Source organism: Mytilus trossulus, chromosome 6 (genome assembly GCF_036588685.1).
Source record: "Mytilus trossulus isolate FHL-02 chromosome 6, PNRI_Mtr1.1.1.hap1, whole genome shotgun sequence".
NCBI lineage: Eukaryota > Metazoa > Mollusca > Bivalvia > Mytilida > Mytilidae > Mytilus > Mytilus trossulus.
The window spans coordinates 42,960,123-42,984,049 of NC_086378.1; the positions used below are offsets into that span (position 1 = coordinate 42,960,123).

The 23,927-nt window shown below is 32.2% G+C and overlaps 2 protein-coding genes across 4 annotated transcripts in view; one reads left to right on the forward strand and one right to left on the reverse strand.

The window, feature by feature from the left end:
* LOC134721384 (kelch-like protein 26) lies at nt 1-17,672 on the reverse strand. Its single transcript, XM_063584345.1, has 3 exons — nt 17,577-17,672; nt 7,081-7,386; nt 1-4,575 (listed from the first exon to the last, which is right to left on the reverse strand). Exons 2-3 carry the CDS (start codon nt 7,337-7,339, stop codon nt 3,056-3,058), a joined length of 1,779 nt encoding a protein of 592 aa, XP_063440415.1. The 5' UTR covers nt 7,340-7,386; nt 17,577-17,672; the 3' UTR covers nt 1-3,055.
* A 196-nt stretch (nt 17,673-17,868) lies between these two features.
* Nucleotides 17,869-23,927, forward strand: part of LOC134721385 (copine-3-like) — a 62,302-nt gene continuing 56,243 nt past the window's right edge. For 2 of the 3 annotated variants that reach the window (XM_063584346.1, XM_063584352.1), the window contains exon 1: nt 17,869-18,025. The gene's annotated coding sequence lies outside the window, so the exon portion shown is untranslated. The remainder of the gene's footprint in view (nt 18,026-23,927) is intronic. The other variant, XM_063584347.1, reaches the window with a different exon arrangement.

Genomic DNA, 23,927 nt, shown 5'->3' on the forward strand with positions numbered 1-23,927 from the left:
CATGATAACATATTTTATTTCAACCTAAATTATCAATTTAAGTTTTAGAAAAGCACATTAAAAATATTTAAAAATACATGCATCTGGAAAAAACTTAGGATAATCAATTTGAACAATATTGACATCAGAAAAAAACTGAGAAATAATTAGATTCAACTTGAAATTGAATTACCGGTTCTACGTCACTGTTCCATACAGCAAAAATGACAAATCTTTTAAATGTTTTTCTTTTGAAATACCGAAATTATGGGAGCAATAAAATGAAATAAAATTGAAGAAAACAAAGCCAATTTCTAACAAAATCATAGTTTAAAAAATAACGTTTTCATTTAGTCACTTAGATGGTTGAATTGAAAATATTAAACTATCATTTATTGCCTTCCCCAAAGATAAAAACAGCAAAACATAAACAACGCTGTGCAAATAAAACACACAATATGGTAACTTGTCATATCTGTATGGAGGACACTCTGGTAAGGTTAAAAAATACAAAATTAACAACTTCAAAACAAAACAAGTTATTTAAAACGTTTTATGTACAGAAATCTATAAATAATGATTTTCTGAAGATGCATGTGACACATATGAAAAAATTAAAATTCTATAAAAAATATATTGAAGTACAATAAGATGTACATTAAGTGTCTAAAAGCCAAGCTTGAAAATATTTTAACAGAGATTTTGCATTCAGTCTGGGCATCTTGAGATCTGGTTATTTTTCTGTTGATATTTTCCTTCAGACTGGAGGTAGAAAGAAAGATATAGTAGGTTTTTTTCTTCATCTGAAAGTAATGGCAAATTGAGAGTTTAGTGCTTGCTCAGGAAACATTACTCTGCTGCAAACAATGTCATAAAACAGAGATTTATTATTCTCATAATTCTTAAAATCTGTGTGAAAAGTTTTGATTCAAGTTTCACATACAAACTTCTGTGTGATAGCTTGTATACATGTAGCTAGTTAATTTAATAAAACCTATCTTACATGTAATGAAAAAAATAAAACACTTTATCAAAATTTTATATAAGAAAACCTTGCATTGTTACCTTATATTATATGGCAGTTTAAAGTTTGACAACATGTTTGATGAATACATTCATAAGAAGAAATCCTGACTTATCAACAGGTGACAAAAAAAAGTTTGAAATAAATATTGACAAAAATGTTTAATTCATATATTATCACCAAAAATATATATATTGCAAAATCAATGTGAGAAAATTACAATAGAAATACCTACTGGCCCAAAATATAATTAGATGCTCCACAGGAACAAATTGAATTCATATACAAAATATATTACAAAATGTCAATCTATAAATTAATAAATAAATAAAGCTACTAAACAACTGTTTTCAAAAATTCTACATAATTATCCAACAGTTTAAGAGGAAACCATAAATATGTAAACAAATATTTTCTTCGCATGCACAAGTCGTCTTTGACCCATTCACATTTCCTACTGTTTTTGTGTTTGAATATCTGTGAAAATATATACACCACAAGGAGGTAAGGGAAAATAAATCATGATTTAAAAAAGTTTTGAAAAGTTGAAAATTAAAAGGCTTTACATAAACCGATGATATAGTTAACCTTTACTTAAGATTTACTGGAGTTCAACAGATTTTTTTTATTAATTACTTTTGTTTTTTGTTGTAAAATAAACATGTACTCTCTTTATCTAGACCTATTCTGAACCTATACAATGCGTCAACCTCTAGCTTTAAAAAATTGTGAATAAACCATTAAAACACTAAACACTAAACAGAAAGTATCAAATTATCACAGATTTACCATCAATACTACAATGTAAATTCATGAAATAACCAAAAACATTCAGATATGACATAAGACCGTTGTTGACAAGGTTACTAACAATTCAAAAATGCAAATGAATATGTGGTGGAGTTAACTTTATTTAGAAAGCAACAATCTTGATTCGAAAAATGATTAGAAATCAAAATGATTACGAAACTGATAGAGAAACATGTCAGTCAGAAAGTTAATCAATCTATTTTACGAGTTGTAACAATAAACATTTTTTGCTTCTTCTCTTGTTATACATGTGTATTTTTATATCACAATATTGATCTAAAAAAAAATCATATTCATGTATCAGTAAATGTTCTTATTTTCATCTTAAATCCTTAAATTTCATGAAATAAGATGAAAAATTCTTAATTCTCTGACAAATAATATAAAAACTTTTTCTTGAAAAATTATTTATCTTAATATTCCAAAATTTAATTGAAAATCCCAAATGAAATAACAGCTACATGTGCAAAGAATTGTAAACAATTAAATTACTCATATGATAATTTCTTTGAAGAAACTAACTTATAAAAGGCAATATTGATATAAACTGTATAAATTGTTTTTAATAAATATGATGCACATCAGCTCTGTAAGTACACAAACAGATATTTATTATTTCTAAACTGACCTATAAATACAAGAAACTTATTTTCATCATTGCTTGGATAGTATGTAGAATCCATGAATAGATTTCACAATTCATGTGCTTTAATTTTTCCTCTATCTTAATAGGGCTTTCAAGTATTTTTTTTATAAAACTCTTTCCCACATAAAAGATTTTACTTTTTAATTTTTCAAGTGCAAAATGATTTAACCCACACACAACCTTTAATTCATAAAGTGAATGCATTTACCCAATATCCCATGCATGGGAGATATAATCCGAGATTGGCATTTACCATAATGCAAAATAAAGGGAAATCACTTATCAAAATTAGTGTTTCCTCTACAAAAAGGAAATTGCATCTATGAAGCCCTGCTTATAGTGGATACCGACCATTTATCTTATTAACATATAGCCTAAGTGATCTCAGTCCAATGCTCTGAACATAAATTTATCTGTATATATGCATATGTAAATATCAAGTTAAAAAATGAAATAAAGCTGATCAGGAAATTTTAACAAAGACTCTAAGATTAACAGTTTTCAATGTAGTATAACAATGTGACTGTGACTAGAAAGTATTTGTTTCAATCAATAAGTTCTTAACATCTGAATCTGACTCTGCTTGTGATATAAGTTTACACGAAACATCTAGGTAAACCAAGCACAGCACAAGATCTTCCATAAATTCTTGAAGTGAAACTTTCGACAATGTCAATTTCATCTTTCAATGGATCGTACAGCTGTATTAATGTAGACAGATAATGTTCTCCATTGATACCACCAACAACATAAATCTTGTGGTCAATGACACACACACCAGCTTCCCTAATGTTTAGACTTCTTTGACACAGTGTCCATTGATTGACAACTGGACAGTACCTCTCAATAGCAATCACAGGTACAGGGAAGCCATAATTGTCTTCAACATTGCCACCTATTACATATAAATTGTTTTGTACTTCTGCCATTGAATGGTTCATTCTCATCTGTAACATGGGTGATCTTTCTTCCCAATTGTCTAACTGTGGGTCATAGCATAGAAATTTTTTGGTGCTTCCTGTCAATGTCTGTCCTCCTGAAACATATATTTTCCCAAGGCAAACTGCACCAGCATGTCCATATAAATGTCTGTCAAGTGGACATTTAAATTCCCATTCATTCCTAGCAATATCAAAGCATTCCATTGTGTACATGACCTTATTTTCATCTTGACCAGCTATTGCATAGAGTTTATGATCAACTGCAACCAATACAAAATCTTTGCGTGGTTCATTCATTGCTGCCAAATCATACCACCTATCAAAACGAGCATCATATCGAAAACATCTAGCTGTAGCAATTTCATTTTGACTACTATCATATTTTCCACCACAAGTATACATGAAATTATCAACAACAACAACTGCAGGATTATACAAGGGTACTATAGTATCTCTCAGATAATCACGCCTCTTTGTTTTTAATGTATAATGTTCAAGATTTTGAGCATGGCACATGACAATAGATTTCATATCTGAACGGACTTGTGTTCTTTGAGTTTGCAGCATTGATTGTTTACCGACAACAATATGATAGTCTTTAGCCTCTGTCAGTAATAGAGAACATTCTCGATTCTGTTGCATGACTGGCACCAGACTAACCTTTTCTACCAATTCCTCTCCTGACAATAATGGCAGTCTAATATTTCTCATCAATAAAGCTACACAACCTTCCCTTTCTAACGGACTGTGTGCTATCCACTTCAATAGCATTTGAAATAGACAATATTCTGACATGATATTAAGGCTGTTTTCCTGTAACAATGATGAAAGCTGTGTTGTGGACAGTGTATAATATTGTTCAGTGTCAGCTACAGTTTCAAAGTTACTTAAAATAAACTTCTTTGCAATTGAATGCAGTATTGAAAGACTGTAAAGTTCAGCAAGATTCAAAATGTCCACACAATTTCCAACAGTAATAGAAGACTCTAAATATTTGCTGCAAAGAGTTACAGCATCATTTATCTGTAAGTGTGTTGCTGCTGCTAGAACTTCTTCAACATTGTCAGAATTTAATTCCAATATACCAGTGTATGCAAAGTCTACTATAATCTCTAAACCACATCCTGAAATGCCTTTCAAATCCACACTGTCTTCTCTGCTTTCTCTCATATTACCTAGAATAATGATAAATAACTAATTGATTATCGGTACAAACATTTACTTAATTTTAGAGAAATCTCAAGGCAATAAGATTTTTTTTAAAGAACAAAGAAAGTGTCCCTTGTATACAGTTTTAAATTGGCATAACTGACTAACTGTTAATTGCTATTTATAGTGCCAGCCCCAAGTCAAAACTAACTACATTTCACATTGTCAGTGGTTGTACATGTATATTGTTATACCTTATTGATTTATTAGGGGGATTTTATGTTGATATCAAATCTGTGATCGTTTCAATTTCATAACATTATTCCAAATTTTGTAACTACTATGATGATAGCTAATTTAAAACTTGGATGAAATCTGTAGATTTATTTTCAAGGATTCAATTTTCTTGGATGGAAGAAAATTTGTATTTGTACATGCACATACATGACAAACTGTATTTTCATGTAGATAAAGCCTATACAGGGGCGGATCCAGGAATTTTGAACGGGGGGGCGAAGATTATAAATTTCGCCGTGCGTAGCGAGGCGAAAAATTTTTGGGAACTTTTTTGGCTAAAAAAACATAAAAATAAGTGTAATCTATGTACTATTTAAACAGTTCCTAGCTTGGGGCATGTATATTTTATAGTTGCTGTAAAGTGTAAGGGTTGGACATTTTTTATGCTGTATTCTCCCTATTAATTGTCTATCATAAAATGATAGTATTGATAAAAAAAAAGTTATGTACTGATATATTTGATGTAGGACTTGTCAGTAAAAAATAGACATGGAAATTCGATGAAATTTACAATACGACCGACACGAGTTAAAAAAGACAAACAAGTAGTTTTTATCAAAATGTTTGATTGATATCTTTCACCCAACATAACTTAGAGAACCGAAGTGAGGGGTTCCAAATCCACCAAAGACTACGAAAGTGTCTGAAATGGCAACGAAGTTATGAATGACGGTCGACAAATGGAGACATAAAGGTCACACCCAGCAGGCAGGTCACAGTCTGGTCTTGAAAAAAGTATTCAATATATATAAGTCCGGCGAAACAAACATTCCAGTCGGACATGCAAACCCCGGCCACAAAAAAATACGTCCGTTTTTATTCATCATGTTCAATATATGCTAAATAATTTTGTTGGAAATTTTCGTTTTTAATAGCAAAAAAATGGACAAGACTATTGTTTTCAATCCAGATATGGCCAGAATTTTTGTTTCAGGCAAGAATCAGAGTCAATTTTTTTCTCTCTCAAATATCTCAGACTGCATGCCTCCTCAAATCAAATGGTTCGTACCTGAGACTTGAAATCTTTCTAGAGCTTATACTAAAATTGAGAATGGAAATGGAGAATGTGTCAAAAAGACAACAACCCGACCATAGAAAAAACAACAGCAAAAGTTCATGAACAGGTCTTCAATGTAGCGAGAAATTCCCGCACCCGGAGGCGTCCTTCAGCTGGCCCCTAAACAAATATATACTAGTTCAGTGATAATGAATGCCATACTAACTTTCAAATTGTACACAAGAAACTAAAAATAAAATAATACAAGACTAACAAAGGCGAGAGGCTCCTGACTTGGGACAGGCACAAAAATGCGGCGGGGTGACTGGGGATCATTATTCAACTTTTTTATTTATAAAATAAGCTGGGGCATTTGGAGTTAAACATGTTTTCGTAGGTAAATAATATTGTGGAACTTTTTTTTCATGAGAGTGTTATAGTCTATAGAGTATTTACTATTACTTTCTGTTTGGTGGAATAGTGAAATAGAAGTCAATACGTTCTTGCTCAATCCTGTCGCTTTGAAGGTGTCCTGGTTGTCATGACATCCTCGGCCTAAGCAATGTGTATTACTGTAATTTGAATTTCAAAATGACCGAGTGCCGTTTTTTCAACGCACTGGTCAACTCCACAATAGCAAATCACATGACTTTGACAATCAGTAAATACCAGCGAAAAAATATCTTTATAAGTAAAGAATTGTGGTATAAAAATTAAATACTCGGGAAATGGCTAAGTTCACGAAGTCTAGTCTGATTAATCATTTTACAAAAAACAAAAACAAAAAAGTCCGAGCAAAGGGGGTGTACGCCCTCTACGCCCCCCTCTGAATCCGCCACTGCCTATATGCCAATGATAGTAGTAAAATTTTATTTCAATGAGCTCTTAAAATTCATGGTTTATATAATGCAGGAAAAAATTATTACCATAAATGATTGTAAATTTACTGTACTAGTATTAAAAAAAATTAACATTGTCACCAGATTAGCATACCTATGTCTCACTGCCTGCATCTGTCTTTGCCTGCATGACAAATTCTTCTTACTGACATTTAGACATTGTTCAATATAAACAAGCGGTAAATATGAACGTATAATACATATTTCAGTGAATACAGCATGTCATGATTGAATTCTACACCATTCAAGGCCATTTAATGTCAGAGTGATGATAAAATTAAATTAAAAAAAAAAACTCTCTAAAATTTGTTTCCAATCGTTAGAGAAAATGATATTACCTGTCAGCATAACTTGAAAGTAATCACTGCAGGCAGCCATCACAGCTTTATGAACATTAATTCTTGTTCCATCAGCATACAGGGCATAATCACATAATATACCACCTTTCCTGAGGTCTTGTAAGCCTTTCATAACTTTGGAGCAATAGTTTTTGGCTACCAATGACATACTGATATTATCTATTTCTTCACACAAAGGTTGTCCCATCACACCATCTGCTGCTGATTGCCTAGCTTGTTTCCTTGGTGAAAGAGGCATGACGGCTCTATTCTTATGGTTCAGCTGAGGTCAATATCAGATAAAATCTGAAAAAATACAAAAAAAATGTTAGTACCAGAAGGTGCCAAAATAAACCAAGTTGTAAGGGATGTTTGAGAAGTACCCAAAAGGTAATAATTGAAGTGGGTATCAGGTACAAAATTATCCAGCCCAACATTGATCCAGCCCGAAGTTGATATATGTCCCATGTCGATCCGTCCCCCTTATAAGATAATAATGAATATCTTATAATCTTTAAAAGGGTCAACAGGCTAAACTGCATAATTTGAGGCAATTTAATTCTTTGTTATCTGTTATTCTGAGAATATTTTTGCTGTTGGATGTTATTGTCTTATTTCTTGTTAGCTCAGTTATATGACTTTATTTTTTGTTATCTGATACTGTGAGAATGTATTCCCTGTCTTACTGTCATTATCCCATCACCTTTGAGGTATTTAAATACCTATTGCCTGACCAGAATAAAAAATTGTCAACACAATTTGTCCATATAAATTGTGCAATAGGTATTGTGAGAGCTCATCAACAGGTGGTCATTAAACTACCCAGTAAAAAAATCTTCACTATTTCTAAAAGGTAAAATTTATATGACCGATAGCTAGCTTGCTTTCCTCATGCATCATGACCAATGTCCTGAATAGACTATTCTATTTAGTAGCAATTTTACCTGACCATATCGGGAAATAGGTATTTAGTCGGATCTTAACACATACTTGTGATTTGTTTAAACCGGTTTTCGATAAAAATATATGAAGAAATGTCAAAATGTTTAGGACTTAATTAAATCCGTATTTTGGTAAGATTGTGCAAGCATACGATTTTATTGCGTCTTACACTTTGAGAAGCGAATAATCTGTAACTACTTTATTCAAATATTCTGTAAAAACGTTAATATTGAGCTATGAAAGTCAGTTTTAAAAAAGTGCAAAAAAATATTTTTACAGTGGGTTAGCTTCCATTAGTCTTCACTATCTATAGATTAACAACTTTTGGTTATATTTATAATTCAGAATCATCATTGAAGCTGGAGCACAATTAATTAATTATATGGATGTGCCATTTCAAAAAAGTTATACGAGAATTGTCTCCCCTTAACAGGTTCATTTTTTTTATAATTATGTTTAGGTTTCTGATATAATTTTGAATAATTACAAAATGAATCAATGCAATATATTTCAGTTTTTGTTATTGATGTATCAAAACAATTGATGTACTAATATAATTTCATAAATTTGAAACGTTTAAAATTTTTACATACCAATATAAAGAACTTTTTATCATTTTTGAAATAGACTATGAATGATAAGGGCATGAATATACTTCCCTTCATGATAGATTGATTGGGAAATGAGATAATAAAGATAAAAAAAAAAAAAAGATTGGGAAATGAGCCAGAGTTATATATTTGTGATGACAGAGAGGGACTAGCAAGCAACTTTTAATTGTAGCTAATTCATTGTTAAAACAATGTTCCACTATAAACGAATGTTATTTTATACAAATATAAGGACTTAGTTAGCTAAATCTACAAATTTAATATTCAGGATCTACTTCAATTGGAATAACTGTTAAAAATTTATTTTCAATACATCAAAAAAAGTACAAATGGCTTAGTGAATAGAAATTTCAATGCTTTATTCTTCATTAAGAAAGTGGGATATACCAGCAATGATTTATTTGTGATTGTAAGCAAAATGAATAAATTTACAATAAATATCTTTATAAAAAGAACAAATATTGTATTTATTAATGTAAAATGTCCCATACCTAAATAGAATAGTTCATTCAGGACATTAAACATGAGGAAAGCAAGCTAGGTACATGTATCATTCATTTAAATTAGCTCTGTCAAAAACAAACCAGGTAAATAAATCTACAGGTAGTTAAATGACCACCTGTTGATAATAGCTCTCACAATACCTATTGTACAAATTAAATGGACAAATGGTCAGGCAATAGGTAATTAACTACCACAAAGCTTATTGGATAGGCACAGTAACTTTTATTGAACATTGGAATTAATGTAAGCATTTTGACAGCCAGTCTTTCATGTCTTTGGTAGAAATTATAAATTATTGAACATTTGGATTTTACCACTGTTAATATTGTGGTAATTTATTGGGAGAAGGAATACAGTAACATAGACATTTCAGATCATCACCTAAACATATTAAAATCACTCAGGTTAAGAACCATTCCAGTATATCTTATCATTATACATAGTTCTTTGTTTTATCATGACATACTTGTGGTTAGGCACTTTAGATGCATGCACAAATATATTTTTATTTAAAAAATTAGATCAACATTAATATCTGCAGATGCATGTGAATTCCCTTAATAATCTTTAATTAAAGAGCAGTTCAGGCTATTAGATAAATCGCATATATGTCAAAGTGATTGTTATCAGTGACTTGGTCATTATAGTTCTGTCACAGTGATATTGTTCGCCTTAAATTAACGGAGAATAAAGGCTTTTTCCCCTGGAGAAAAATCCCAATTTGAAAAATAATGGCTTAAAATTATTCCCAAAAGGACAACTATATTCCCAAACAGTGCAGTCTCGTTAAAAATTGTGCATGGAAACAAACTGAGAAACACTCATCTACCCTAAACATTTTTCATGCCTAAAATGACTATATGTGCAGATTTGAAAGTCTACATGCATTTATGTATCATCACTGTTGAATTTAATAAGGAGTCTTATTTCAAATGAGGGTCTGCAAATTGAAGTTCTGGTCAAATTCATGGTTTATTATAAATTTCCCAATTTGATAAAAATGATGCATATTTTCCCAATGAAAAAGGGTAGAGGTAGTTTAGAAAAAAGCCAACAATATCACTAGGTTCAGGTGTATTTTTGGTAACAATGCAGTGTATACATGTAGGTGTTTATGAATCATAAATTATGATATATGGAAAAAGATTTGACATGCAATTTCAACAAGAGGCTCTCAAGAGCCTGAATCGCTCACCTGAATTTTTTTGGTTTAATCTCTCATCAATGATTATTTTGGCTTTTCAATTTATTCAAATGTTCTTTGAATCGTCCTATTTTCTTCAAAAGCAAAAAAAAAATCATTTTCTCCTATGTTCTATTTTAGCCATAGGAGCTATGTTTCTTGACATACAAGGAAATGAAATATAAAATTTATACTAGATACTCTGAAACTCTGAATCTCATTTAGCCTAAGTTTGGCTGAAATTGATACAGCAGTTTCAAAGGAGAAGATTTTTTAAAGTAAGTTAACATGATGAACAAATTGTGAAAAAGGACTTTAAAGGGCAATAACTCCTTAAGAGGTTAATTGACAATTTTGGTCAAATTGACTTATTTGTAGATCTTACTTTGCTTAACATTTTTGCTTTTAACAGTTTAATTGTATCTATAATAATATTCAAGATAATGACCAAAAACTGCAAAATTTCCTTTAAATTACCAATTAAGTGGCAGCAACCCAACAATGGGTTGTTTGATTCATCTGAAAATTTCAGGGCTGATAGATATTGACCTAATGAACATTTTTATTCCATGTCAGATTCACTCTAAATGCTTTCGTTTTTGAGATATAAGCCAAAAACTGCATTTGACCCCTATGTTCTATTTTAAGTAACGGCTGCCATGTTTTTTGACAGATCAAAAATCGAAGCACATACTTTGTGCAGGATAATCTAAGGAACAAACATGCTAAGTTTCAACCAAATCCATTCAATAGTTTCAGAGGAGAAGATTTTTTAAAGTTAGCAAATATGATGAACAAATTGTGAAAAATTGTCATTAAAGGACACTAACCCCTTAAGGGGTCAATTGAGAATTTTGGTCATATTAACTTATTTGTAGATCTTACTTTGCTGATCATTTTTGCTGTTTACAGTTTATCTTTATCTATAATAATATTCAAGATAATGACCAAAAACTGCAAAATTTCCTTAAAATTACCAATTAAGTGGCAGCAACCCAACAATAGTTTGTTTGATTCATCTGAAAATTTCAGGGCTGATAGATCTTGATCTAATGAACATTTTTACTCCAGTCAGATTTGCTCTAAATGCTTTTGTTTTTGAGATATAAGCCAAAAACTGCATTTGACCCCTATGTTCTATTTTAAGTAACGGCTGCCATGTTTTTTGACGGATCAAAAATCGAAGAGCACACTTTGTGCAGGATATACTAAGGAACAATCATGCTAAGTTTCATCCAAATCCATTCAGTAGTTTCAGAGGAGAAGATTTTTTAAAGTTAGCAAATATGATGAACAAATTGTGAAAAATTGTTGCTGTTTACAGTTTATCTTTATCTATAATAATATTCAAGATAATGACCAAAAACTGCAAAATTTCCTTAAAATTACCAATTAAGTGGCAGCAACCCAACAATGGTTTGTTTGATTCATCTGAAAATTTCAGGGCTGATAGATCTTGATCTAATGAACATTTTTACTCCAGTCAGATTTGCTCTAAATGCTTTTGTTTTTGAGATATAAGCCAAAAACTGCATTTGACCCCTATGTTCTATTTTAAGTAACGACGGCCATGTTTTTTGACGGATCAAAAATCGAAGCGCACACTTTGTGCAGGATATACTAAGGAACAATCATGCTAAGTTTCATTCAAATCCATGCAGTAGTTTCAGAGGAGAAGATGTTTGAAAAATTGTTAACGACGACAGACGACGACGACGACGGACGCCAAGTGATGAGAAAAGCTCACATGGCCTTTTAAGCCAGGTGAGCTAAAAACAATTGTCTGTCTACAGTGAAAAAATATAAAGAAATGACAAAGATATGAGGGTTTAAAGGAAAGTTAGTGTGCAATTTTTATTCATCACTACATTGCTTTAAACAAAGATTTACGCTTCACCTTTCAATTTCTTTTGAAGGGAATAGGCAGGTAATAATCATAGAAAATATATATGAATATGCAAAGTACTTTAGTTATGGTGAACGGTAACAACCGTAAGGAATATTTGAAATTGAAACATAGAGAAATTTATCTGGAACAACATAAAAGTGACTTTCTGTTGATATTTATTGACAGCAATGAGACGGATATTCGTTTCATTTCTATTGGTAATGAGTTTACTTTTAACATAAAAATTTAGTTTTTAATTACTTTATAAAATAGATCACATCAAAATCTTTTTAACATGTCAATATTTGTATATCCGTGCACTTTATTACACCTCAGGTGTTTCCGTTCTTACTCGGATATATAATTAGGACAAAATCTCCCTAGAGCTGTGACAAACTCGATCTCAACTAATTAACAACCACTTACAGAAAAGCCGGTAACACTTTTTGTGTAATTGAATCTTCTTTTCGTCCTCTCTCCTTTTCATATAACCTCCTTTATTAAACATATTATCTATGCTCATTTTAAGATGGGTAGGCATTATTTGTCAATATCTATATATACCTAGCCTATAATAATTCAGAATTGAGGTGCCAAAATGTTATAGAAAATCAACCGTTTCACAATAGCAAAATTTTAAAGAACTCCATAACAAATATTCACTTTGATATGCAGAATTTTCCAAAACACAGCTTCTGTTAGTGCCAATCAGGTCAGGTGCAGCCCATGTGTTATTGGAATTAAAACATGGCTTTGATTCCAAAACGAAAGGACATGAGATATGATATTGATAGTGACATCACATTAAAATGTGTTACAGAATTAGCCATATCAAAGGGAAACTCAAGTGTTTGATAATTTAACCCCTTTCTGCAAAAAAAGAACACAGGCCAGGGGCATAGCTAGTAAGAAACGATGTACAAGCAACTACTGCAAAAGAAGAGCGAGTCGAAAAAAATTTGGGACCCTTTTATGCAGAAAATGTTTTTCTTCGGTTTTCTGTCATAGGGCGGTTAAAAGGAGTGCTATATATGCAGTCTGTAGTCAGGACTTATAAAAAAATTATGATTGTATTTAACTATTAATAAATCTTCTGAATAGAGTAATACATAAACAACAAATATTTGTGATACAGAATTTACTCAAAATTGTCAAAAATCTGCTCTTCGGGTCTAGGCAGAAACAATCTTCTCTATTACTTTGTACAATATTCACACTGAAATACCGATGAATATATATGCAGTAATGCTAGTAAGTGCATGTCATTGTTCATTGTTGATTGTACATTTGTTTTCAACATATGTAGTACACTGATAGATCTCCATGGTAGCACTTGCAAGATGTTATAAACCAGCGTACATATTCGGCATCGAGCGACCTCCCTATTAAATTCGTCAAAATTACATGCCAGGTCTGTTTCGTATGTCTCAGACAATGTTGAGATTTCTTCCTCTGTTATATTTCCTACAACACGATGAAGCAGATACCCTGCAAAGAAGCGATTTTCTGAAAATACTGGACGCGACTCCACTCTCCAGTTCCCTTATCATATGGTCTATGAACGCAAAAAATAATGGGACTTTCCAATACAGTTTTGGCGTGTTTGCAGGGTGATTGGCTCCGGAAGTCTGCCGACCACATCACCACGGCATATTTTCAATGATATTGAAGGGTTCTGATAAATCTTATGCCGATTGGTACATCTCATTCCAAACTGATAAACCGTACACTATAAAATGTGCTCCAAAACAACTATGTGTCTTAAGGGCATATCCAACAGTTTATTTCTGACGGTGAGAATTTTTTCCCTTTAAGATATTTTATTCTTCAATTGACAGAGAATCACATTTTGCCAAAAATAATATATGTAGTCGATTTCGTTTTTGCAAAAAATGCTACTGAAAAATAAACATTTTCGCAATTTTGGAGTAAAAAAGATTTTTTATTTAAAAAAAATAATTATGATTTTTTAATCAACATTAACTTATATAATTGGGCTCAAATTGAAGCTAAATAATTTAAGATGGTATGAAAAATCTAACTTTAACATTTAAAGCATTAATTCTTACTCAAATAAAGCCAAAAACGTCATGGTGAACCCAAACAACGGCAAGAAATGAACATTTGAAATGCACATTTTTCCTTTTTTTAAATATTTCTAACGGTGTCGATTTGGCCAAAATAAAATATGTTATTCTATGAAAAAAACAGAACGTAATAACGTTTTGAAAAATATTTGTCACCATACTCGTTTTTTGAGGAAAATTGAGATATATAATATTGTTTACCCAATCCCTCCCGTTAGCCTCACAAATTGCGCCAAAAATTAAGACGTTTTCCGAAAATAACGTTATATTTCCCCGCTAATTTTTCAAAGGCAGTGCGACGGTGTGGCAGACAAAATGTATTTACACTGTGACTTTGTTAGGTAGTTGTCTCGATAGCACTCATATCGCATCTTCTTCTTTATAATGAACCAGTATCTGGACGAGATAACAATCCAGTTAGTTTTACTATTATTTTCGTCAAAATTGTGAAACCCGGGTGTGAAACAAACAAACCGTGGAATTACAGACTATTTAAATACTAATAGTCCCTCTGGTATCTTTCATCTCTCTTTTTAAAAACAAAAGTATTACACGTTAGAAATCTGTTTCTGTGTATCAGTCTATAGTACCAAAGCAGAATTAATTTTCATATTATATTTCCATTTGATCTTTTTGTTCTGAATATTCATTTAGTATGCCACTTGACGCACTTGTGACTTGACGTCCGTCATCCATAATCATAATTTATTTGACCATTACTTTACAATGAAGCGTTTTGCTTATATCGAAATTAACAAACACTAAAAACTCACTGACTCCGTATTATTTATTCATTTTGCAGTTTCGGAATTTTTATTCTTTATATGTTTCTAGCTATAACAAAAATCTGTATGTTGACTCTTAGTGTTTTGAATTGGGTCGTTGGGTTGCTGTCGTATTAATGTATACCTTTAAATCTTTTTTAAAACTAGAGGATTGATTTGGGTATGGAAATATTCACATCTCTGGACTTCTCCCGTCCGACAGTATATCTTTGCTAAAATTGGGTGCGGCCGTTTAGCTGCTCGGAAATATATATTTACGGCCTCGTTTAGTCGAAATAAAAATGTCGTATATCCGATGCATAGTGCAGTAAGAGTTTCGCGCTATCTATACGTTAAACAAACATCGAAATAAATGGTTGAAAGGATATACGAACTTCGAATAAAATCTCTAAACAACAACAAAGGTTACATGAATCTTCAAATAAGTCACATTGCTGATTTTAACACATATGCTGCGCCTTTTGCAGTTGTAGATGAAAAAAAAACAACCAACTTTTTTTTAACAAAAGAGATCAGTTAAACAATAAATTGAGAATAAACGAAAGGGCCGAAAAGCGAGCATGACTGTCGTTGTTTTACGCTTCAATATATGAGTTATTGCATATACACATGGAGAATGTTTTCTGTGCTACTGCCCTCTACCTATAGTTTGGCTGCATACTATGTAACTACTGATGTTGACTCCTATTTTATTATTGATGAATTGAAAGAGAAAAAAAACGGAAAAAAAGTATAAAATTTTCGTTTAAAAATAAAATATAAATAAAAACAAATACCAAAACTGGAAAACTGTTTGAGACAATTATCAGTTGAGAACTAATGATTAGGCATCACTATATGAAACTTATAAATTGATTGCTCCCGTGCTCCAGTGGCAAATATATCACGCATATTTACGACGAGGCGAAAGTGGATCTGAAATAAATCATTGATACATTATTATGATAATGAGTTTGCTAGAAGTAAAACGTATGCCGTACTAGAATAAAGTTGAAAAAGATCAAAATCTTGAGATATCCCCTCCCCTCCCCTTCCCCAATTTTGAATTATGGTATTTCGATGGCTGTTTTTTTTCTATCCTATTATGGTATGGATCCGCTGATTTTGTGAGGGCTTGTCTAAATAGTCAAGACATACATGAAAACCTACACCGCTTTTTTTTTTTGCTAAATTATATTTGTTTCATCATACACCAAAATCGTTTTCTACTTGTATGTCAGTGTATATAGTACAATGTTTTCCTATTTCATTTTTTTTTAAAATTATTATAGTGTCGTCTCTTATTTTACATTGTTTACAAGTTAAAGGTCGTATTCATTTAAAAATAAACTGTACATTAATAGCACTTCAACGCAAAGCTTGATGAATGTTAGTTTACGCCGTATATTATTTTTCTCAAGAAACCTTCTTTTTTTTTTATCTTTCTCAAATAAAACCAAACTTTGAGTTTTCTATTCTGGATTGGCAAAATCTCGGAAAAGTTTGGTAAAGAATTAATTACAATTTGCATTCTAATGCAATAATAAATCATTATGAATTTGTTCTCGTTGTTCCTTACTGCATGTATTGACAATTATTTCAATAAAACGGAAACTTCAGTGAGTATGATCAAGATAATTGCATTTCTTTTATAATAGACAAAGAGGACAAAAATATCTTTAAAGATTTGAGTTCTAATTTCTGTTAATATTCTGTATGAGGTTTTTGCCGATTCTCTCCGTGCTCTTTCCTTTGATGAAAGAATCCCCTCTTTCCAGACGGCCATAGCAATTCCAATGGTGATTCCGTTATGACGTCGTTGAAACAACGTTTAATAACGGGAAACAATAGACGACGTTTACGTTTGTTATTACCTCCCCTGAAACTGTTGGATATGCCCTTAATATAGACTGAGTATGACAAATTCAAATCTTGTAAAAAATACAAGTTATTGTCTGATTTTGCCATCATCTCCAATAAAACGTATTTTGAAAACAAATTCTGTTATTTAATGATATTTCATCAATCAAAATTCAAAAATTGACAACATAGGTGTTTCCTTTAACATTCATTTTATAAATTTTTATTTTGCCATTATTTTTTTTGCATGCTGAATCGATGTGCACGCAACTGCGTGTTAGCTTATAGGGAGCTACGCACCTGCAGGCAAATATATTTAAGTTTTTAATTTTCCAAAACAAAAAATGCTATGAATATTATTTATCTAGGTCATGAAGATATGCCTTAAAATATGTTTCAAGATGCATAGGTTTGCCTGCACTAAGTGTAAGTTTTGTTGTGTAATTGAAGCAATCTGAGAATAACAAAAGGTCAGTATGAACCTGTTCTAGACCTTATCTTGAACTGAACAGCAAAAGAGGTCTAGAAATTTGGTGAGAGCATCAGATAGAGGCAACATAAAAAGGATTTAGTATCCTCTGTTTTTCTATTAATTTTTAGTACTTGTGCAGATATCTTCCGAGTTCAAGACTTTCAAAATGTATAGGGATTTCTTACATTAATTGTTGTACACTTGGCTCTTAAATGCAACTGTCGTTAAAAGTCAATTATCAGCTGTCAAATAAAAATACAAACATAAACATTTTTTTATAGTGCTAAATAATGATTTACAAATCCGTACTTATTATTTTTATAGATCTTTTTTCATGCACTTATGTTAAAGCTGTTGGGTAATGTTTATTTATGGTTTAGAGTTTAAAATATTTACATAATGAATAAAAAGAAAATTTGGTTAAATAAGTATGTACAAAATGAATTATCTAAATATGAAAAGTTCCATAATTTTGGTTCACCCTATAAACAACATCAAGAAGAACGATAACTCAGTTGAAAATCCTGAAAATTCGGTATACAAAAAGTTAAAAAACTTATTTAGGAAGTGTTCCTGAAGGACTGCAGACCGCCAGTACATATTACGTTTCTTTGATTGAATAAGTGGGTAATAGGTAAATTAAATCAACACTTTTAGTTTTTGAAAAATTAGTAGCCTTTAGCTGCGGAACCGTAGCTCATATTTGAATAGTCAAAAAATAATATAAGGACATATGAGCTACGGTTCCGCAGCTAAGTAGCCTTTACAACTTTATTATTTCCTTTCCAGCTTTCGTCTATTTTTTCTAACTAAAGAACTAGGTAAAGAAAAAGACTACAAATTCGTCGGAACCCGTTTAGTTAAAAATAAATAGGAATCGTTGCGGCTTGGAGTATGGAATGTACGGGGTTGGTCGCTTAAAAGTAACGATAATTCTCAATTTCGCAAACAAGTACTTGAATACACAAATTGTGACATTTTAGCCTTAACCGAAACATTTCTACGAAAAGACGAAAAGTTGAACATTCCGGGGTATACTTTCTTTGGCAACAATCGGAAAACTATAAACAGAAATGCTAATCGAGGATCAGGTGGCGTTGGCGTTTTAGTGAAGGATGAAATTTACAATAGCTACACTTTCGAAACTTTGGACTCTGAAGTTGACGGAATTTTATGGATTAAAATGAGATCAAAAACAGATTTTTTAAGTTTATGCATTGCGATTTGTTACCTACCCCCAGCCGAGTCGTGTAGAGCGCTGGACCATCATGTATTTTTTCAAACTTTATTAGAACAAGTGTATACATACCAAAACATGGGAAGAATTGTTATTTGTGGCGACTTCAACTCTCGAGTAGGACGAAATTTAGATTATATCGAAGGTGTTGATAACATTAAACCCCGAAGTGTGGTAGACTTTACAGATAATCATCAAGGTGATGCTTTTATAAATTTTCTTAGTGACGCTAATTTTGCGATGTTAAATGGTCGCTTCGGTGACAATGATTTTACATATATTTCACCAACTGGACGTTCAGTGGTCGATTATGTCTGCGTGCCATATGAAGATATGGAATGTATTTTAGATTTTAAAATAATGCCGATGTCGAACATAATTAACGAACTAAATGTCATGCCTGATAGGATCCCAGATCATTCTTTAATGTATTGTGATATTTTATTGCCGAAGGCAGTTAGCAATGTGAGTTATTGTGATCGTAATATAACAGGATTAAAACGAAAATTTAAAGTGTCTGCATTACCGAGTGATTTTCTTAACAATGAGGAGATAACTCAATTGATCAACGATACTATTAGCAATATAGAAAATTCAATTCAAATAAATGAAAACATTCAAATGGCCTATGACCAGTTCCAATCTTTGATAAAAAGCGAAATGGAAAATAAATTACCTGTGTATGAAACAGATTATAACAGAAGTGATAAGCGTAAAAAGTCTATGTTTAAACCGTATTGGAACGATATTCTGCGTGACCAATGGGATAAAGTATGTATGTCTGAAAGAAAATGGTTAAAACATTCCGGTTCAAACAGTGAAAAGCGCAAATTAAAAGATTGTTATTGTACAGAACGAAAACAATTTGATCGAATGAACCGTAAATTTAAAAGACGATATCAGAATAACGAACGACAAAAACTAGAAGATAAACTCTATTCAAGTAACCAACGTGATTTCTGGCGATCAATCGGGAAAGTAGGAATATGCAACGAACGGAAATCTTGTATACCTAGCGCTGTTGTAAATGAAGATGGAACTATAGAAACGGACAAAGTTAACGTTTTAGATCGGTGGAAGGAAGATTTTAGACAACTATTTAACTCCGATGAAAACAACGAAGAAACGATTCCACAATCAACGGAAAGTCAAAATGCCAATCGAGATATAACGGAATTAAATGAACCGATCACTAGAGAGGAAGTGATAACGGCCGTAACCAGAGCAAAGGTCCGAAAAGCTACAGGTATCGATGATATTCCCGCGGAAGTACTTAAAAATGACACAGCAATAGAACTACTGTACCAAATAATAAGCGGATGTTTTCAGCTCGGAAAAGTCCCATTAGAATGGACAAGGGGAATAATTAACCCAATATTGAAACCGAACGCAGACGATGAACGTAAACCACTTAACTACCGTGGAATAACATTGATATCAGTGCCATCTAAAATTTACTGTATTATTCTCAATCAACGTCTTAGTAAGTGGCTAGAAGATAACGATCACTTATGCGAAGAACAAAATGGCTTCCGTAAGGGTAGAAGTTGTGAAGAACACATCCAAGCGTTATACCTGACTTTGAACGATAGAAAAATATCTCGACTGTCCACACATGTATGCTTTATCGACATGCGAAAAGCGTTTGATACCGTAAATAGAGCACTACTATGGCATAAACTACAAGCCTTGGGAATACACGGAAGCTTTCTTAAAGCGATACAGTCACTTTACACTGACGTCAAATGCACTGTCCGATTAAATGATGACTTAACCCCTTGGTTTAACGTAGCGAACGGAGTAAAACAAGGATGTATTCTGTCACCAACTCTTTTTTCCGTTTATATAAACGACTTAGCAGAACATATCAACGCGCTGAACTGTGGTGTACGTATAGACGATACTATGTTGAGCATTTTACTATATGCTGATGATATAGCATTGATAGCACCGGATGAAAACAGTCTGCAGCAAATGCTGAACGTTGTTACGGAATGGTGTGAAACATGGAAACTCTCCGTTAATGCAGATAAAACAAAAGTTGTTCATTTTCGTCCTCAATCAATAGCGATATCCGAGTATAGTTTTGAATGTAGTGGACACAACATAATGAAAATAGATTCATACAAGTATCTTGGAATATGGTTAGACGAGCATCTAACATTTCGGAAGAACGCGAGAGAACTGTCAAAATCAGCCAGTAGAGCATTAGGTGCATTGTGCGGTAAAGTTGTGGCTGCTGGTGGAATGACACATGGCGTTTACACGAAGCTTTATTCAACAGTTGTTGAGCCGATACTTTTGTATGGAAGTGGAATATGGGGAACAAAGACTTTCAGTGAAATAACATCTGTACAGAACCGTGCGTGTAAATATTTTCTATCCGTCGGTAAAAACACTTCAAATTTATCCTCTCGAGGGGATATGGGTTGGACATCTTGTGAAACCAAACAGAGGAAGTCCTGCACACGTCTATTGTGCAAGTTATATAGATTGGACGAAACGAGAATGTTGAGCAAAATTTGGAAATATTCGGCCCGTCGACGCAAAGGATGGACATTCATGGTAAACAAACTGGTAGACAAGATTGATATGGACTTATTGGTACAAGACACTACGCTATCTACTAAATTAGTGATGAAAATTGCAAATGAAAAACTCTTAGAATTAGACAATCAGGAGTGGAAAAAAGATTTATTCAATGACAAAGCCAACGAGATAAACGGCAATAAACTGCGCACATACAGACTCTACAAAAACAATGTATCTGTGGAACCATATGTTCGGCAAAATTTACCAAAATCGCAAAGAAGACTTATGGCTATGTTCCACGCGGGTTCGCTACCGTTAGCGCTTGAAACAGGACGTTACTCCAGGCCGCCAGTACCAGTTCAAAACAGACTTTGTCAATTCTGTAATTTAAGCGAAGTTGAAACCGAAAAACATTTTCTAATGAAATGTGACTTGTACAGTGATTTAAGATTTGACATTTTTTATGAAGCTTCAAAACATATTGTTAACTTTCAAAATATTAGTATGGACGAAAAATTTATTGAAATAATGAATTGTGATACGATTCAAAAACTATTATGTAAACAACTGCATAAATTTTTCACTCGAAGGAAACTGTATGTAGATATCTGATCTAAAACTTTTGTAAACAACCTTTTATCGAAGAATTTTTATTCAAAAGTAAACAGCATATTTTTATTAACTTATTAATCTTGTTTAGTATTTAACTTACTTGTCTATGAATTTTTATCATGAAAATACTCTGTCAATCACATATTTTTAATATTTTACTTTTTTTTTTTTTCTTTTTACATTTTATTCTAAACCTGAAAGTTTGTTTTTTTACCCAGAATTTTAAAAAGAATTTTGATGAAACAATTCAATGAAATGAAAATGGTTATTAGTATACATGTTTATAACTTTGTAATATATTTTTACAGTGTCTCATAAGTCAATTTGTTTGGCTGGGTGTTGATTATTTTAAATATTGTATATGTTTTACTGTATATTGTTCAGATGTTAATCAATACGTGACACTTTAATAAAATAATTTATTTTTATATTTTTCAAAACTTTTCTTCATTGAACAGGTTGGGAACAAACCCTCTCTATGGTGATTATACCTGTATAGAGGGATAAACCTTCTATAGAGTGACAAAATTATCCCTCTATAGAAGGGTATTTTTGTTTAGACTGGATTTAAATCAAAACAGGGCAGAATGGCATTCTCTACTTATTATGGCAGTAACCTGCAACAGTTGATGCACCAATTGATGTACTTAGTTTAATATGCACATGCCCAGTTTGCTGCTTATCTGACAAAATATAAAATCTATTGTTCACCATGATTGAAAGCTGTGATGATCAGGTAAATTCTACTCACTTATGCCTCACTGAATAGAATTTCTATTGTTAGATTTAACATGAAATTTAAAGGTCAACTATTCCTTTTGATGTTGATCAGGTGTTCAGATAGGTATACAATAGATTTCAAGTTTTGTCACTTTAGCAGAAAACGGGTTATCCCTATTTTTAGTAAAGTGCATATGTTGATGCACCTTCTGCTAGAGATTATAGCCAATATAATTAGAAAATGCCATTCTGCCCTAATTTGCTTTAAATCCAGTGCAAACACAAATACCCCTCTATAGAGGGATAATTTTATCCCTCTAAAGAAGGTTTATCCCTCTATACAGGTATAATCACCATCCAGGGGGTTTGTTCCCAACCTGTTGAAAAGTTGCATGAAAAGCGACAAAACTCTATGTCTATGAGTTTGGTTCCTGATAGTCTATTTTGAATCCGGGTCCGTACGCCCTAATTCACGTTCGCCCTAGTACCTGTTCACCCTGATACCTGTTCGCCCAGGGTCCATTCGCCCTGATTTTTATTTTTTACTAATTGTTGTCTAGTGGCATAATTTAAAGTATTTGAATAAAATATGTTGAAGTTTGTTGAAAAAATCACCGAATATTGATATTGCCGCAATCAATTTCATCATTTTCCCTTTGATTGCAGTAGAATACTGGAATAAAATGTATTTGTCTTTGTTGATATTTGTTAACAAAATAATTGTATTCAGTCATTCACTAATGTATGCAGTATAACTTAGACTAGTCTCAGAGTATTTTAATGAATGAACTTGTAAATCCGTTTTACAGTTCGTACATTTTTTTTAAATTAATTTCAAGCTGAATATATTATCAAAACAAATTTGTTTTTTATATTATAAATCCATCAAAAGACAGGTATCACAATAAGCAGTGATCCGAATTATTTTGTCATAAAACAATAAATTAATGATCCTTAACAAGCCATAAACTTTTAGATATTTCCATGTTTCCATAAATTTCAAGAACATATACCATAGAAATATATCTGATTAGTTTTATTCAACTTCAATGCCCTGAAAATTAATATTTTTTAGTAGGGCGAACGAACTCAGGGCAAACGGACCCAGGGCAAACATGTTACTAGGGCGAACGGTCCCGATACCGTCTATTTTAAGTTTTTGCTGTGACCTGTGTTGTCTTCCCTACTTCAAATTATAATGACGTCTTGAAAGGACATTTTAATCTTTTGCTGTGATATCTAACCTAATAGACCACTTTCAAGTTCATCCGTCACTGGAAAAAACTTGTCAATTATGCACGCCTTTAGGACTTCATTTACCAGATAGTGGGGATCACCTGTATCCCTGCAATATTAATGTTCATCAAGCATCTTAGTGATCGTCATTGTTCAGGCTAGACTAGAAATAATGTTTGTTTTGTAAGTATACCCACAG

Bases quoted from the DNA above. Each gene is read 5' to 3' on its own strand.
- LOC134721384 (XM_063584345.1), bottom strand. From the start codon at position 7,339: ATGCCTCTTTCACCAAGGAAACAAGCTAGGCAATCAGCAGCAGATGGT. The intron at 4,576-7,080 runs GTAATATCATTT...TCATTATTCTAG, and splicing joins CTTTCAAGTTATGCTGACAG to GTAATATGAGAGAAAGCAGA.